We start from the raw sequence: 14,377 nt of genomic DNA, 5'->3' as shown, positions 1-14,377 counted from the left end.
TGATACCTGCTCTGCCTTTTTATTTGCATTTGCAAATTCTGTAGTTCTGTCCTTATAGAACATGTTTTCATTAAAAGTAACATTTCTACTTCTGATAATTTTCTTATTTTGGTCATCCCAAAACCTGTAGCCATACATGTCAGATCCATAGCCAATGAAATAGCATCGCTTTGCCTTAGGGTCCAATTTATCTCTACTATTAGAGTTCAACAAAATATATGAAGCACAACCAAAAACTTTCAGATGTGAAAGGTTTACCTCATTTCCAGACCATACTTCTTCAGGTAACTGATAGCCTAAAGGAACTGATGGTCCTCTGTTTATGAGATAGGCTGCTGTGCTTATTGCATCTGCCCAAAATACCTTGGGTAATCCTGACTGGATTCTCATACATTTTGTCCTTTCATTCAAGGTTCTGTTCATTCTTTCTGCCACACTGTTTTGTTCTGGTGTTCCTGGAACTGTCTTGATCATTCTGATCCCATTCTCTGAACAAAACTCCTTGAATTGATTACTGTCATATTCTCCACCATTATCAGACTTCAAACATTTAATCTTTAAACCTGTTTGAGTCTCAACCTCCTGTTTCCACCTTTTAAACACAGAAAACACATCAGATTTATTTTTAAGAAAATAAACCCATACCTTTCTTGTAGAGTCATCAATGAAGGTTACGTAATACTGTGAACCTCCAAGAGATTTCACTGGAGCTGGCCCCCAAACATCTGTATGCACTAGTGCTAGTCTTTCAACTTTAGACGACTTACTTGTTTTGGAGAAGCTAACCTTTTTCTGCTTTCCAAAGATACAATGTTCGCAAGGTCCAACGTCAACATGCTTCAAGTTAGGTATTTTACCTTTTGAGACCATGAGCTTCATTCCTTTCTCACTCATATGCCCAAGTCTCTGATGCCACAAAGAGGAACTGTTGCCAACTTCTGCAACTGATATCATATCCTCATCTTCATGTAAAGAGATCCTCGTTTCTTTCCACGAGCAACAACAAGATTACCTTTCATTACTTTCCAGTGTCCATCTCCAAAGGTGGTGTAATGCCCCTCATCATCCAACTGCCCTATAGATATTAAGTTTCTCTTTAAGGCTGGAATATGTCTGACATTCTTCAAAGTCCACACACTTCCATTAGAGGTTCTGATATTGATATCACATCTTCCTATAATATCAAGAGATTTTCCATCTGCAAGGTAGACCTTCCCAAACTTTCCTGGAACATAGTTAGATAATAGTTCTAAAGAAGGTGTAGTATGAAATGACGCACCTGAGTCCATAATCCATGAATCAATAGAACTATCTAGACTACATAATAGTGCATCTTCAATTTCATCAGTTGCTGCATTTGTTGATTGATCACTATCTTGCCTCTTGTTGTTGTTGTTCTTCCTTGGAGCGCTACATTGATTTGTAAAGTGACCCCTTTTCTGACAATTCCAACAAGTGATATCATTCCGGAATTTTGGTTTTGATTTCTCTCTAGACTTTGATCTGCCTCGGCCTTGATTACGACCTTTCTGGCTACTTCTTCCTCTAGTTTCAGTACTCAATGCTGAACCGGAACTAGAACTGGAAGATTCCCCTGAACTTTTCCTGCGAACATCTTCGCTTAAGATCAAGTCACGGATGTTATCAAGCTTCAACTTACTATTACTTGCAGAATTACTAACTGCAGTAACAGTTGCACTCCAACTTTCCGGAAGAGATGATAATAAAATTAATGCTTTCACCTCATCATCAAATGTTATCTGCACTGATGTCAACTGCGCAATAATTGTATTGAATTCACTAATATGATTAGTAATCGAGTTACCTTCACCCATTTTTAGGTTGACTAGTCTGCGAATCAAATACACTTTATTGGCTGCAGATGGCTTCTCATACATATTTGACAATGCCTTCATCAAATCTACGGTTGTGTTCTCGTTCATGATGTTGAACGCAACATTCTTGGCTAATGTCAATCGGATCACACCGAGTGTCTGCCGATCTAACAAATCCCATTCCGCCTGCTCCATGTCAGTTGGCTTCTGCCCTGTTAAGGGTAGATACAACTTCTTCTGATACAGGTAGTCCTCTATTTGCATCTTCCAGAACCCGAAGTCACTGCCATCAAACTTCTCAATCTTCACCTTCCCTTCTTCCAATGCCATTGCTCTTGCTGCTTTGACGAAAGCTCCTGCTGCTTTTGACCAAAGCTCCTGCTGCGGCTTTTGACCAAAGCTCCTGCTGCGGCTTTTGACCAAAGCTCCTGTTGCGGCTTTTGACCAAAGCTCCTGCTGCCTTTGACCAAAGCTCCTGCTGCCTTTGACCAAAGCTCCTGCTGCCTTTGACCAAAGCTTCTGCTGCCTTTGACCAAAGCTTCTGCTGCCTTTGACCAAAGCTCCCACTACTTCTCTAAACTGAGATCCCCAAGAAGAAAAAATAGAAACCAAATCTTTTCTGATGTGGAAGATCAGACAATGCTGCAACCATAGAGCATACTAAGAAAAATGGCTCTTGATACCAATTGTTAGGAACAAGGCAATAAAGGAAAGAATAAAGGAGAGAAAAATAGACACAGAGAATTTAACGTGGTTCGGCTACAATGTGTATGCCTACGTCCACGATTACACTAGGAAGTATTTGTATTTTTTGGTGTATCTTAAAGCTTTACATAGAGTCTCTTATATAGTAAAATAGAGAACCACATCTCACTATTCTGAGCGATGTGGGACTAAATCAAGCACCATAATTCTAACAACTAACTGACTCCTTAGAGTGTCAGGATGCAACCTTACCTTGAATCCTTACCAGACTATATAGATGGGGCACCACCATGAACTCTCACTAACAGGGGTCATGGAATTACGTCTTGACCACTCAAACACGACCCTGAAATCCCACCTAGGGATGTTCAAGGAATTACGTACTGACCTCATACCAAAAATATCCAAGCAACCAAACAATATTATTCATGCGTTAAAAACCCCATACCAACCTCTGTAGTCCATCCTCATTCACATCCCATGTTGAATCCATATTATCTCGTTCTTCCCAACTCATGAATATATAATTTTATCTCATGCCAATACCATGCCACTTTGATTACCAACCATTTCATTCATTTCCCGTGCCAAGATCACACAATCACATCAATCCAGTTCATAGTCACAGATTTTGTCATACATTTCACATGCCTCATACAATAAATAGAATATATCATAAATTGAGCAACTCACAACAACCAGGCGAAGAAAATAGCATGGCCTGCAGCGGACCTCGCTTAAGCCAGAAGCCCTCGCTCAGGCGAGAGGAGTCCCCTCGCTCAAGCTACAGGCTCTCGCTTAGGCGAGATCGCGACAGAGGCCCCAGGAGATTATCGCACACTCTCTTAGGCGACCCCTCCCTTGCCTGAGTGAGACAACCCCTCGCCCAAAGGTGAGGTTCCTCGCCTAAAGGTGAGGTTCCTCGCCTGGGCTAAACTGCAGCAGCACCCCAAGGCTTTGACGCCTTCTCGCTTAGGCGAGCGTCTCTCGCTTGAGCGAGACAATGCCTCGCTTAAAACAAGAGCACTCCGCTTGAGCGAGAGTTCGTGTGTGTTACCCTGGTCTGGCCCTGTTAGTCTCGCCTGGGCGAGTCAGTCTCGCTTGGGCGAGAGCAACACTCGCCACTGCCTTCCTGCAACAATCGCATTTTCACATCCAAAACAACAACATAAGGCAATCCATACATTCACAACAACGTACATTATATGCAAAAATCAAGTAACTTCCAAAACAGACCAAAATAGACTAAAACTCAGAACCCTAACTTCCCTTAGCTGAAAAGGAGCTAATATCGGGCTTCGACTCTAAAACCAACGGAACCAACAACTCTAAGAGCAGATCTAAGAACTGGAACAACGACACAAAAAAGGAACGAGGTTACTAAAAGAGTGAGTGTATGAGAGGGAACAATTTGCAAATGAGAGCTAAAAGGGGACTCTTGGCTGCTTTAGGGCCTTGGCACGTTATGGGCCAGCCCTTAGGCCCAGCAGATTTGGGGCATCCCTTCTAATTAAAGGAAGAAAAATAAAGTGGGCCTTACATTATTTATATATATATATATATATATATATATATATATATATATATATATATATATATATATATATATATATATATATATATATATATATATATATTTCCAATCGTCATCCCCGTACTCAAATCAAACCGGTATAAAATTTTTGTCTCATCCACATCTCCACCGAGTAATGGGTATAATCTCGTACTCATACCCGTACCCGTTTTCTTACTACTTCAATATTAATTTTAATTCATTTTTATAAAATAATAAAAAATTACGGTAAAGAAAACATAATATTATCAAATACTCAATATTTGGAGGATGATTCGATATCAAATACTTTGAAATATATTATAATTGTTTACATTTTAGATTAGAATACCAAATAAAATTTAATGAGAACCAAAAGATTTATTAAATTTGCAAATATTAATGAGACTAGAGATGGCAACGGGGCAGGGCGGGGACGGGTTTCGTTATCCATACCCATCCCCGTAAAAAAAATTCATCCCCATCCCCATATCCAAATCCAATAGGTATGAAACTTTGGTCTCATCCCCATCCCCACCAGGTAACTAGAGATGGCAAATAAAGCCACCCCCTTGGGTATTGCCTGAACCCGTCCCCGTTTTGATGGGAAATCCCGGCATTGACTAGGTATGGGTATGGGTATGGAAAATCTCCGATTTTTTCAATTGGGTATCGGGATGGGGATAGGGATGGGGATGTACATATCCCTGCCATAATACTCGTCCCCGCCATATTAAAATATTTACAATTAATTAAGTAACTATATATATATAATTTCTATTTTTTATTTCTTCTAATTATTTGGTTTGTCATGAAACTCATTCACATCTCCAATATATTTTTTATCTTATCATAACCTTTATGTAATTATGTTAAAATGATGTATGTCAATTAAAAAAAAAATTATGTCTAACATTTTGAATATTTCTATTATTTTTTAATATTTTTATTTATTGTATATTTTCCTTTCACATATGAGAATGTTTAATACTCTCAATTTAAGTGTTTAATAACATAAACCTTTCATTTACTTGGTAATATAAAAAAATTCTTTACTTATTATTATTATTATTATTAATTTTTGTTTTATTTGAAGAACTCTTTTGATTCGCTAAAACAATTTTTGTTATTTCTCAACCATTAAGTATATATGTTGATATTTGAAAAGTTTTCTTAGATCTCTAAGATATTTTTCATCTTATCATACCTTTAATTATATATTTGTTTTCCTTTGTGCGATTCTTTTTAAGAGTCTCCAAATTGTTTATAAGACACACATTTGTTAATTTTTTAATATTTTTATTTTTTGTTTATTTTTATCATGTAGAATACTATTTCGAAAAGTTTTATCTAATTATCTTTTATTTTCTAACTCATTACAATCATACTTTAAATTTTTTCACTATAATTGAATAAATAATTTTTATTTACTACAATATAAAAATTTAATGTAATTGTCATGAATATTGTTTTATCATCATCCAACATATATTGAAGTTCAAAAGATACAAGATCTATCTTAAAATTTTATTATTGTGTTTATTATTTGTTCTTTGTGTCATTTTGATAAAGTGATCTATTATAACTTTTATTAGTGTATAAAAAAGAGATTCATTATAATTTAAAAAATTGAAGTAAACAAGCATTTAAAATATATTTTAATTTGAATACTTATTTTTCTTTTATATTTTTTTAAAAATATTTTTAAATTTTATCAACTAGGTTTCATTAATGTTTGCAAATTTAAAAAATGTTTTGGTTCTCATGAAATTTTATTTAGTATTCTAATATAAAATGTAAACAATTATAATTTATTTCAAAGTATTTGATATCGAAGAAACAACCATCCTGCTAATATTAAATATTTGATAATATTATGTTTCCTTTATCATAATTTTTTATTATTTTATAAAAATTAATTAAAATTAATATTAAAGTAGTAAGAAAACGGGTACGGGTATGGGTGAAGTTTTGGTAATTGGTAAGAAGTAAAGGTTGGTGAAACAGTGTAATATTAGCCATAGATGTTGGCAACGTGTCATTGGATGGGAAAGAGAGAGAAGTGGATGGTTGGGAGGAGTTGTTTGAGTTGCTCGAGATGGGAGTTAAGTGTGAGGAAGTGTATATGTTTTGTTTAGAAGTTTGAAATAGAGTGGGCAAGGGATTAGTAGTCTAAGGTGAAGAACAAAGTTCTAGTGGGTAGTGAAAAGAAGGGGGAGAGACTGGTCCATGGTAAGGCTTGAGGAGAGAAATATGGAAGACTAGGTGGATCCAGGAGGTATAATTGGTATGCAACTTCCCTTATTTGTTTCACTGAGTAGGGACCAAAATATTCTCGAGACAATTTGTTATAAAAGTTAACCGAGAGTGAATGCTGACAGTGTGGACGATGATAGAGGAGGACCCGGGATTGAAGAGGTGATGACGGTGACCTTTGTTGGCAGCGGAGGCCATATGTTGATGAGTCTGTTCGAGTGTGATCTTAAGGTTGAGGAGCATCTCTACGCGTTACTATAAAGCCAAGTCTAGTGTGGGGGTAGCAATTGTTCATAAAATATAGTTTGGAATGGTGGGCGGTGGATATTCGTATAGAACTTGAAATTGGGAGGTTTTAATGGCCAAATGGTAGGAAAAATTGTACCAAAATTCAGCCAAGTGAAGATACTTGTACCATGTTCAAGGGTTGTCACTTGTGAAACACCTGAGGTAAATTTCCAAGCTTCTGTTAATGACTTCTGATTGTCCGTTTGTTTGTGGATGATATGTTGTACTGTATTGGAGTTTTGTTCCCTATATACGAAATAATTCCTTGCAAAATTTACTAAGAAACAAGGGATCTCTATCGGAGATTATTGATTTTGGAATGCCATGTAACCTGCAAATTTCAACAAAAAATCAGTTAGCTAAATGGGATACGTTGAAGGAGGTGGGGAAGGTAATGAAGTGTGTTGATTTGGATAAATAACTTAGTAGAGGTTTTAACCCTGAGTAATGTAAAAGAATACTTCCGTTAAATCCATTTTTTCTTGTAGTGCATGAGAAATGAGAGGGAATTACATAGCAGAGGTTCGAGTTGAAGTTGTTAAAAGCCCACTTTAATGACATACTGAATAACGACGGTCATGGAACCGTCTTCAAAAGTCCATTTTAACCGTTGTTAAAAGTTCCTTCTACACTATTAATCATATAACTTGGAATGCATGAAGATACACCTAATTGTTAGGGTGAAGTTGTGTTAGGACAATGTTTAGAACCCACAATACTCCTATATGGTCAATTCATCAAAGGAAAGTCATGAAGGTTGCTTATCAAGGCATAATACATCTAAAAGAGTTTTGAAGGATAACCCTCTTGACAATGACAAATATTGTCTATAACGCTTATCCTTTCAATCGATATGATGTCATCATCTACATTACCCTCAAGTAAAGCGATACTTTCCCCAAAGTATGAACAATAGGCTACCTTCTATATCTGGAAAATATTCTCTAACCCTAGGGTCCACCCTATTCATTCACCCAAGAAGATCTAGGTTACCCTCGACTCTTCATTGGCCAAGGTACTTGGTGAATCAACATCACAACTATTAGATGCCTTCGCTAATGGTTCCCCAAACCTACAAGATGTCCCCTCACCTAGAGGCAATCTATTTGGTGAATGAGAAATAGAAGGGCATACAGACATTCTAAGATTAGAAGGTTATGAAGAACTAATATCAAATCTAAATATCTTGCTTATCAGAGCAACAACGGTAATGCGATGACACCAAGGCCCATATTTATTGCACGCGAAGAGAACTTGACAATTGTGTTCAACTCCTCCCCAACCATTTAGATCAAATTCAATCTGAAGGTCCTATACATCTAACCGTGGACTCTCGAATTGGAAGATCTCTAACCTAGGAGGAATGTGTGAAGGATATGAATCCTAGATAATGTCATTAGCACGAGACAACGTCATCTAGATTCACATACCATGAGAAAATTGGAGTGATAAACAAGAGTTTCTTAATCAAAGATTAACATGAGATCAAAATATATATCCTAAAAATCACCTAGAATAGGCCCACTCAGGTAAAGGTCCATGGAAATAGTATAAAAGGTTGTTATTCATAAGGTTTACTCACATTACAAAAAAACGAAAGGTATTATTGACGGTCCAAATTTGTCGAAAAGAATCAATATCTGCTGGTAAACGAGTTTTACCGACTGATTACTAACGGACGGATATCCGTCAATAAAAGAGTTGTAGGTAATATTTATTATATATACATCTAGTTGACTTTAACGTTAAAATGTTATTGAAAGTACCCCTTTGGACATGGGAAATCTCGATGTAATAAAAAAAGTGACGAGGATAACTTGGTAATTGTAAGAAGTGAGAAGACAATCCTAAAAGGGATACCGAGATTCATAAGGAGTTTGTTAGCTTAGTAAGAACAATGTTATATAATATATTTCCTTGCTCATTCAAACTAATATTAAATGTTTAATCACTCCCTTAATTTTATTCTAGTAAATTTTATTTTTACTTTGTAATTTTTAACTATTTTGTTTAATTTGATATTAGCGATTTTAATTTTTTTTCTTGCAAAATAAATATTAAGAAAATAAATGACAATTATATAAAAATATAAAATTACATTAAAATTTAGTTCTTTTTGAATTTAATTTATTTTTATAGAACAGTATTAAGAAAAGAAATTAAATATTATTTTTTTTATTTTATATATTAATTTCTCTGTAATTAATTATTTTAAAATGTATTATTAAAATCAAATCAAAATATTCTTGTAATTCATTACATTATTTAATTAATGTAATTTTTTTCTTATATCACACTATTTATAAACTTGTTAGTTTTTTTTTTTTCCTCTGTTTGCATGCTGTAAGAGGAAGTAGAGGATTTAGTTAAGAGGAGATTTCTAACTTTTTGGCTGTAGTGACGGCTCTTGATATAAAGGTGGGTATTCTCTTTCTTTTTATTTATTCGAGTTACTTTTTTTACTGATAAAATAATGTTGTAGTACTCACTAAGATGTCAATTTTAAACAAACAATTGTTAGAAAGGAAATTAAATATATGAGTCACCTGAAAAGAAAAGAAAAATACATCCTAATAAGATAAAATTAAATATGTAATAAAAAAGAGTCCGTTTGAAAAAAAAATGACACCCTAAACATAAACAAAATAGAATGTTAAAAAATACACATGATCTGTCACAGAAAGCTTTCACTGTTGTTTTCTATATGGAGAAGCCACAAATTAGCGTGCAACACCTAGGCAAGTTCCTCATAACCATCAAATTAAGTAAATGAAAACTTGTAAACTCAGGTTTTTCTCTGTATCTAGTTGTTAAAGCCCTAATTATATTTCCCTTCCCACTCTTCTAATGCTCTTCGTTTTCCTTTCATTGTAATTCACCATTTCGATCACTTTGTTGTTGTCTCACCACTATCACCTTCTCTTCAACTCTCTGCGACATCTTGAAAATTATAAGGTTGTCTCGGAGGGTTTGAAAGAGAAGGGGAGAGGTGGTGAGTTTAACACTCTTTTTGCTTGTCCTTCAAGATGAATTCCAACCAAACCATCTTCTCTTCCGCCACGCTCATGCTCAGCATCCCTCTCTCACGACGTGAGATCTACAACGTGTGCATGGATCAGCCCATGAATATTATCTCCGATGGCATTTGGAACCATCCCAATGGTTCATCGCCCACACAATCTGCATACACCATGCTTCAGATTCAAATGGTTACAATCTTTGCCGTCACGCAAGCCTTTCATTTCATTCTCAAGAAATTTGGGTTCCCCTATTTCGTTTCACAAGTCATGGTGTGCCCCTTTTCTCTGCTCATCATCATCATCATCATCATCATCATCATCATCGTTCCTTTAAAAGTTGGTTCTAAACAACATGTGTTAAAGCATTAGGGTTTGCATGTTTTTTCAGGCTGGTTTTCTGCTAGGGCCAACAATTCCGACAGGACCATTTGAACAGTACAAGAAGATGTTGTTCCCTTTTGGGAGTGCTGATATCCTGAACACAGTGTCAGCGTTAGGGTTCTCGTTCTTCCTCTTCATAACCTCAGTGCAAATGGACCTGAGCTTGATCACGAAAACGGGGAAGAAGGCATGGGTCATCGCACTTTCCTCCTACTTCGTCTCCATAGCTATTGGGTTTACCGTCATGAGCATGGTGTCTTCTCAGCTGGCACAAATAAATGATGATTATGACAGTTTCTCCAGCTTGCCAATGGTAATCGTAACTCAGGGCGGCGTTTCCTTTGCCGTCGTCTCCACCATGCTCAACGACCTTGGAATCCTCAACTCCGAACTCGGTCGCCTTGCCCTCTCCACAGCTTTCGTCAATGACCTAACTGGTAATGGAATCGTTTTCTTCATCAGTCAAACTACTTTATAAAATAATATTTTAATAAAACATCATTTTATAATTTCTACATACTTTTTTTATTGCTCCCTTAACGTGTAAATTTGTAAAACTATTGTATGACTTATATTTAGTTTGAAACTATTTAATTAAAGGTGATTATTAAGGGTTATGTTACGGAATTTTTTCATCCATTTAATACCTTTTGTAAGAAAAACAAAAATGTAAGACAAAATTATAAAGTTGGTTCCATTAAATAACTATATAAATTAGATTAAATTTAAATTTCAAAGGTAAAGTAATGGGATGGATATGGTGACTATAGATTTTTTATTGATAGGAAAGATGTTCTTTACACGATTTGATTATCATTTAACAAATTTTACACAAGTAAAATAATCTTATAAAAAAAAGTAAATTTTTGTATTTAAAAAAAAAATAATGAAATTACCATTATCCTTATTGATTTTGTGTTTTTTCATGTTTGTGATTTGTGTAGGTGGAATCGCAGCAGGGTTCGGCGCTGACTATGTGAAAAGCGTGCAGTTGGGAGTTCCTAGTCTAATCACAAACGTAGTGGTTTTTTTTGTTTACCTAATCTGCATTCCACTGATTGGGAGACCGGCGATGAAGTGGATTGTGAAGAACACCCCAGAAGGGAAACCCGTGAGCAAGATATACATCTATTCCATCATAGTGTCGTTTCTGGGATTAGGGTTCTTCGCAGGGTATTTCAACCAACCCTTCTTAGTAGGGGCTATTATTTTAGGCCTTGCAGTCCCTGAAGGTCCTCCATTGGGGTCAGAATTGGTTTCCCAACTTGAGCTGTTTAGCAGTTGGTTCCTCACCTCAATTTTTGTCACATGTTGCACCATGAAGGTGGATCTCAAAGCCTGTGTACCTTTATCCTTCTTTGTGGTCGTGTTCCTCTTCATTCTATTAGCCCAATTGATTAAGATACTATTGTGCATGGGAATTTGCGGCTACTGTAAAATGCCCTTCTCTGATGGTTTCTGCCTTGCTCTCATTTTGAGCACCAAAGGTGTCGTGGATGTCTGCTCCTATGTCCTCATGTTCGATTCAATGGTACGTGATTAACTCTTGAACCACTCATTCAACCATGTTATAATAATAGATAAGTAAGTGGTTTTGATTCTTCAACCATTGCAGGCACAAAACAAAAAAGTAATAGGTGTTCTGATCGTGTCGGTGTTGGTTCTGGGAACAACTTCGAAGATTGGTGTGAAGGCATTGTATGACCCTTCAAGGAAATACGCGGGGTATCAAAAAAGGAACATCATGAACTTGAAACAGAATCATGAGCTTAGGATTGTCGCATGCATCCACAAGACATACCAAGTGATTCACATGAAAAACGTGCTCCAGCTGTGTTCTCCTTGTCCAGAGAACACACTGGTGGCAGATATTGTGCATCTGATGGAGCTGGTGGGAAGGTCCACTCCCATTTTCATCGCACACAGACTTCAGCAAAAGGTGGGGTCCTCCTACAACTACTCCGGGGAACTCATCGTGACCTTTGACCTTTTTGAACGTGACTATGCGGGTTGTGCCACCGCCAACACCTACACTGCCATATCCCCAATGGCACTGATGCATGAAGATGTGTGTCACCTTGCACTGGACAAAAACGCAGCCATTATAATCCTTCCATTTCATGTGAAATGGGGAGGGGATGGTTCCATTGAGTTAGAGGACAGCAACATAAGGTCATTTAACTCAAGGGTCTTGGAAAGGGCACCTTGCTCCATTGGGATTCTTCTGACACGTGGCTCTGCTGGGTTCAGCATGGCAAACTACAAAGTGGCAATGGTTTTCCTGGGAGGACCCGATGACAGAGAGGCCTTGTGCTTGGCTAGGAGGTTCACGAAAAACCTCGGCAACAAGTTGTTTGTGTATAGGTTGGTCGCATACGACCGTGATATGTCGAATTGGGAAGACATGATTGATGACGAGGAGTTGAGGGAGGTGCGTGGAGCCTATGGAAAACTGGAAAATGTGACATACGAAGAGCGCACCATAGAAGATGCATCTGAGACAACGGTTTTCCTCAAAGACATAGCCAACAAATTTGATTTCATCGTTGTCGGAAGACGCTACGGAATGAGATCTTCTCAAACCTATGGGTTGGAAAATTGGACTGAATATTCGGAGCTGGGAGTGATTGGTGATTTGCTTGCTTCACCTGATATGGAGACTAGGGCTTCTGTTTTGGTTATACAACAACAGTCTACGGCTGCCTCATGATTACACGCATTAGTTCACAAGTTTTGACTTTTCAGAAAAGTTTCCAATTTTGTATTGGCCAGTGTTATAAACACACTTGCTTTCGAGAATAGTTCTTTACTGTAAGGAAAACAACACAAGAGTGAAAGAGAGAGAAAGGAGATTTCATATATTGTAGCAAAGGAAAGGATGTAGACAATCAACCTCACTTATGAAAAAACTTTATTCACCTCTTCTTCTTCTTGTTCATACATACAATACATAATACAATTTATAGACCCATATTTCTTGACCATTGTACTATCAACGACTATAAACGACTATTAAACGGTCAACTTGTTAACTATTTAGACTCTAATGGCTAATACATTAACTACTCACAACGATTAGTTATCCACAATGGCTAATACATTTAAGTTTATTAAAAATCCAACAAAACTCTCCCGTAAACTTAAATGCTTCTTTATTCTTCATCTTTGTTCCTTTATTCTTCATCACGGCTTCCAACGTGCAATAACTCTTCTCACACTGTGTTTGTCCCTTTCATGAATAGTTAAGTTCTTCGCTTTATCTATGGTCGACCTATACTTCGCTTTCCCTATGACTAACTTGTTCTCTACTCTCTCAGTTTTTGCATTCTTACTAGCAAACTTGTTCTTCTCTTTGGCCGACTTGTTACTCATTGGGTTCTTTGTCTTTGTGGCCGACTTGTCGTTAATTGAATTCTTATCAATAGGTCGACTTTCTTTTGAAAGATCATACCACACCCACGTATTGTTGTGCTCAATCTCCTCATCCATTTCAAGTCGCCACTTCTCATCTTGCACCTCCAGTGTAGCTCTCAGATCCTTATCAACTTGTAACTGTTCTTGTTAACTTGAAACATCTTCTTCAAATTCCAAGTGCCGCTTTTGCAAAGCCTGTTTCCTTCTCTCTAAGCTTGCTTGTAGAATTAAATTGTCTCTAACCTCCTTTTCAATACTCTGTTGCAAGTCTCTTTTTGCAATCTCTAACCTTTGGATTATAAGCTCTTCTTCTTCAAATTCTGAGTTACTCAAGCTTTTCACATGCTCCACCGAGCTATCTGAGTAATCCACTTGCTCCACCAACTTATCCGAGCTATGTAGGCGTTCCACCAAGTTAGCCGAGTTAGCCTCATGCTCCACCATGGTGTCCAAGGTATCTACATGCTCCACCACCCTGTGTGGGCTATCTACATGTCTTACCATCCTATGCAACCGACTCGGTTGTCTCACCGAGCTATTCACACTACTTGATTGTCCATGCTGAATTCTCCATGCTACTCGGTCTTCTTGCTGAATTCTCCATGCTACTCGGTCTTCTTGCCGAGTTCACCACTTGCTTATGCTAGGCTCCCGAGCTACGCGCCATCATCAACAATGTCGCTTCTTCTTCAACATCTTTTGTGAGGGTGATCGTCTCTTCCTTTCTACTTTTAGATCTACAATCTTTGGCAAAATGTCCGAACTTACCACAACTAAAACACTTGCCCGAGTAGCACTCCTTTGCATAATGACCATACTTGCCACACTTGAAGCACTCAACATTTGAGTTGCTTGATTGACCTCCTCTTCATGGACCTCGTCCTCTTCCGTGCCAATTTTGTTGACTAGATTGTTCTTTCTCTTCT

General features: G+C 37.1%; 1 protein-coding gene across 1 annotated transcript; it reads left to right on the top strand.

Annotated features, from left to right (window-relative positions):
- Nucleotides 1-9,662: 9,662 nt before the first annotated feature.
- Nucleotides 9,663-12,792, top strand: LOC114188398 (cation/H(+) antiporter 4-like). Its single transcript, XM_028076984.2, has 4 exons — nt 9,663-9,926; nt 10,045-10,474; nt 10,982-11,568; nt 11,653-12,792. Exons 1-4 carry the CDS (start codon nt 9,663-9,665, stop codon nt 12,745-12,747), a joined length of 2,376 nt encoding a protein of 791 aa, XP_027932785.1. The 3' UTR covers nt 12,748-12,792.
- The last annotated feature ends 1,585 nt before the right edge of the window (nt 12,793-14,377 follow it).

This window comes from Vigna unguiculata, chromosome 6 (genome assembly GCF_037176805.1).
Source record: "Vigna unguiculata cultivar grain cowpea cultivar isolate G323 ecotype 2 chromosome 6, ASM3717680v1, whole genome shotgun sequence".
In the NCBI taxonomy this organism is placed as follows: Eukaryota; Viridiplantae; Streptophyta; class Magnoliopsida; order Fabales; family Fabaceae; genus Vigna; species Vigna unguiculata.
The sequence above is the reverse complement of the archived record's forward strand: the minus strand, read 5'-3'. Positions and strand labels throughout refer to the sequence as shown.

What these genes read in the sequence shown, in the direction of transcription:
- LOC114188398 (XM_028076984.2), top strand. Translation starts at nt 9,663, where the DNA reads ATGAATTCCAACCAAACCATCTTCTCTTCCGCCACGCTCATGCTCAGC. An exon ending in ATTTCGTTTCACAAGTCATG is followed by an intron (nt 9,927 to 10,044) that starts GTGTGCCCCTTT and finishes ATGTTTTTTCAG; the next exon opens with GCTGGTTTTCTGCTAGGGCC. An exon ending in TTTCGTCAATGACCTAACTG is followed by an intron (nt 10,475 to 10,981) that starts GTAATGGAATCG and finishes TGATTTGTGTAG; the next exon opens with GTGGAATCGCAGCAGGGTTC.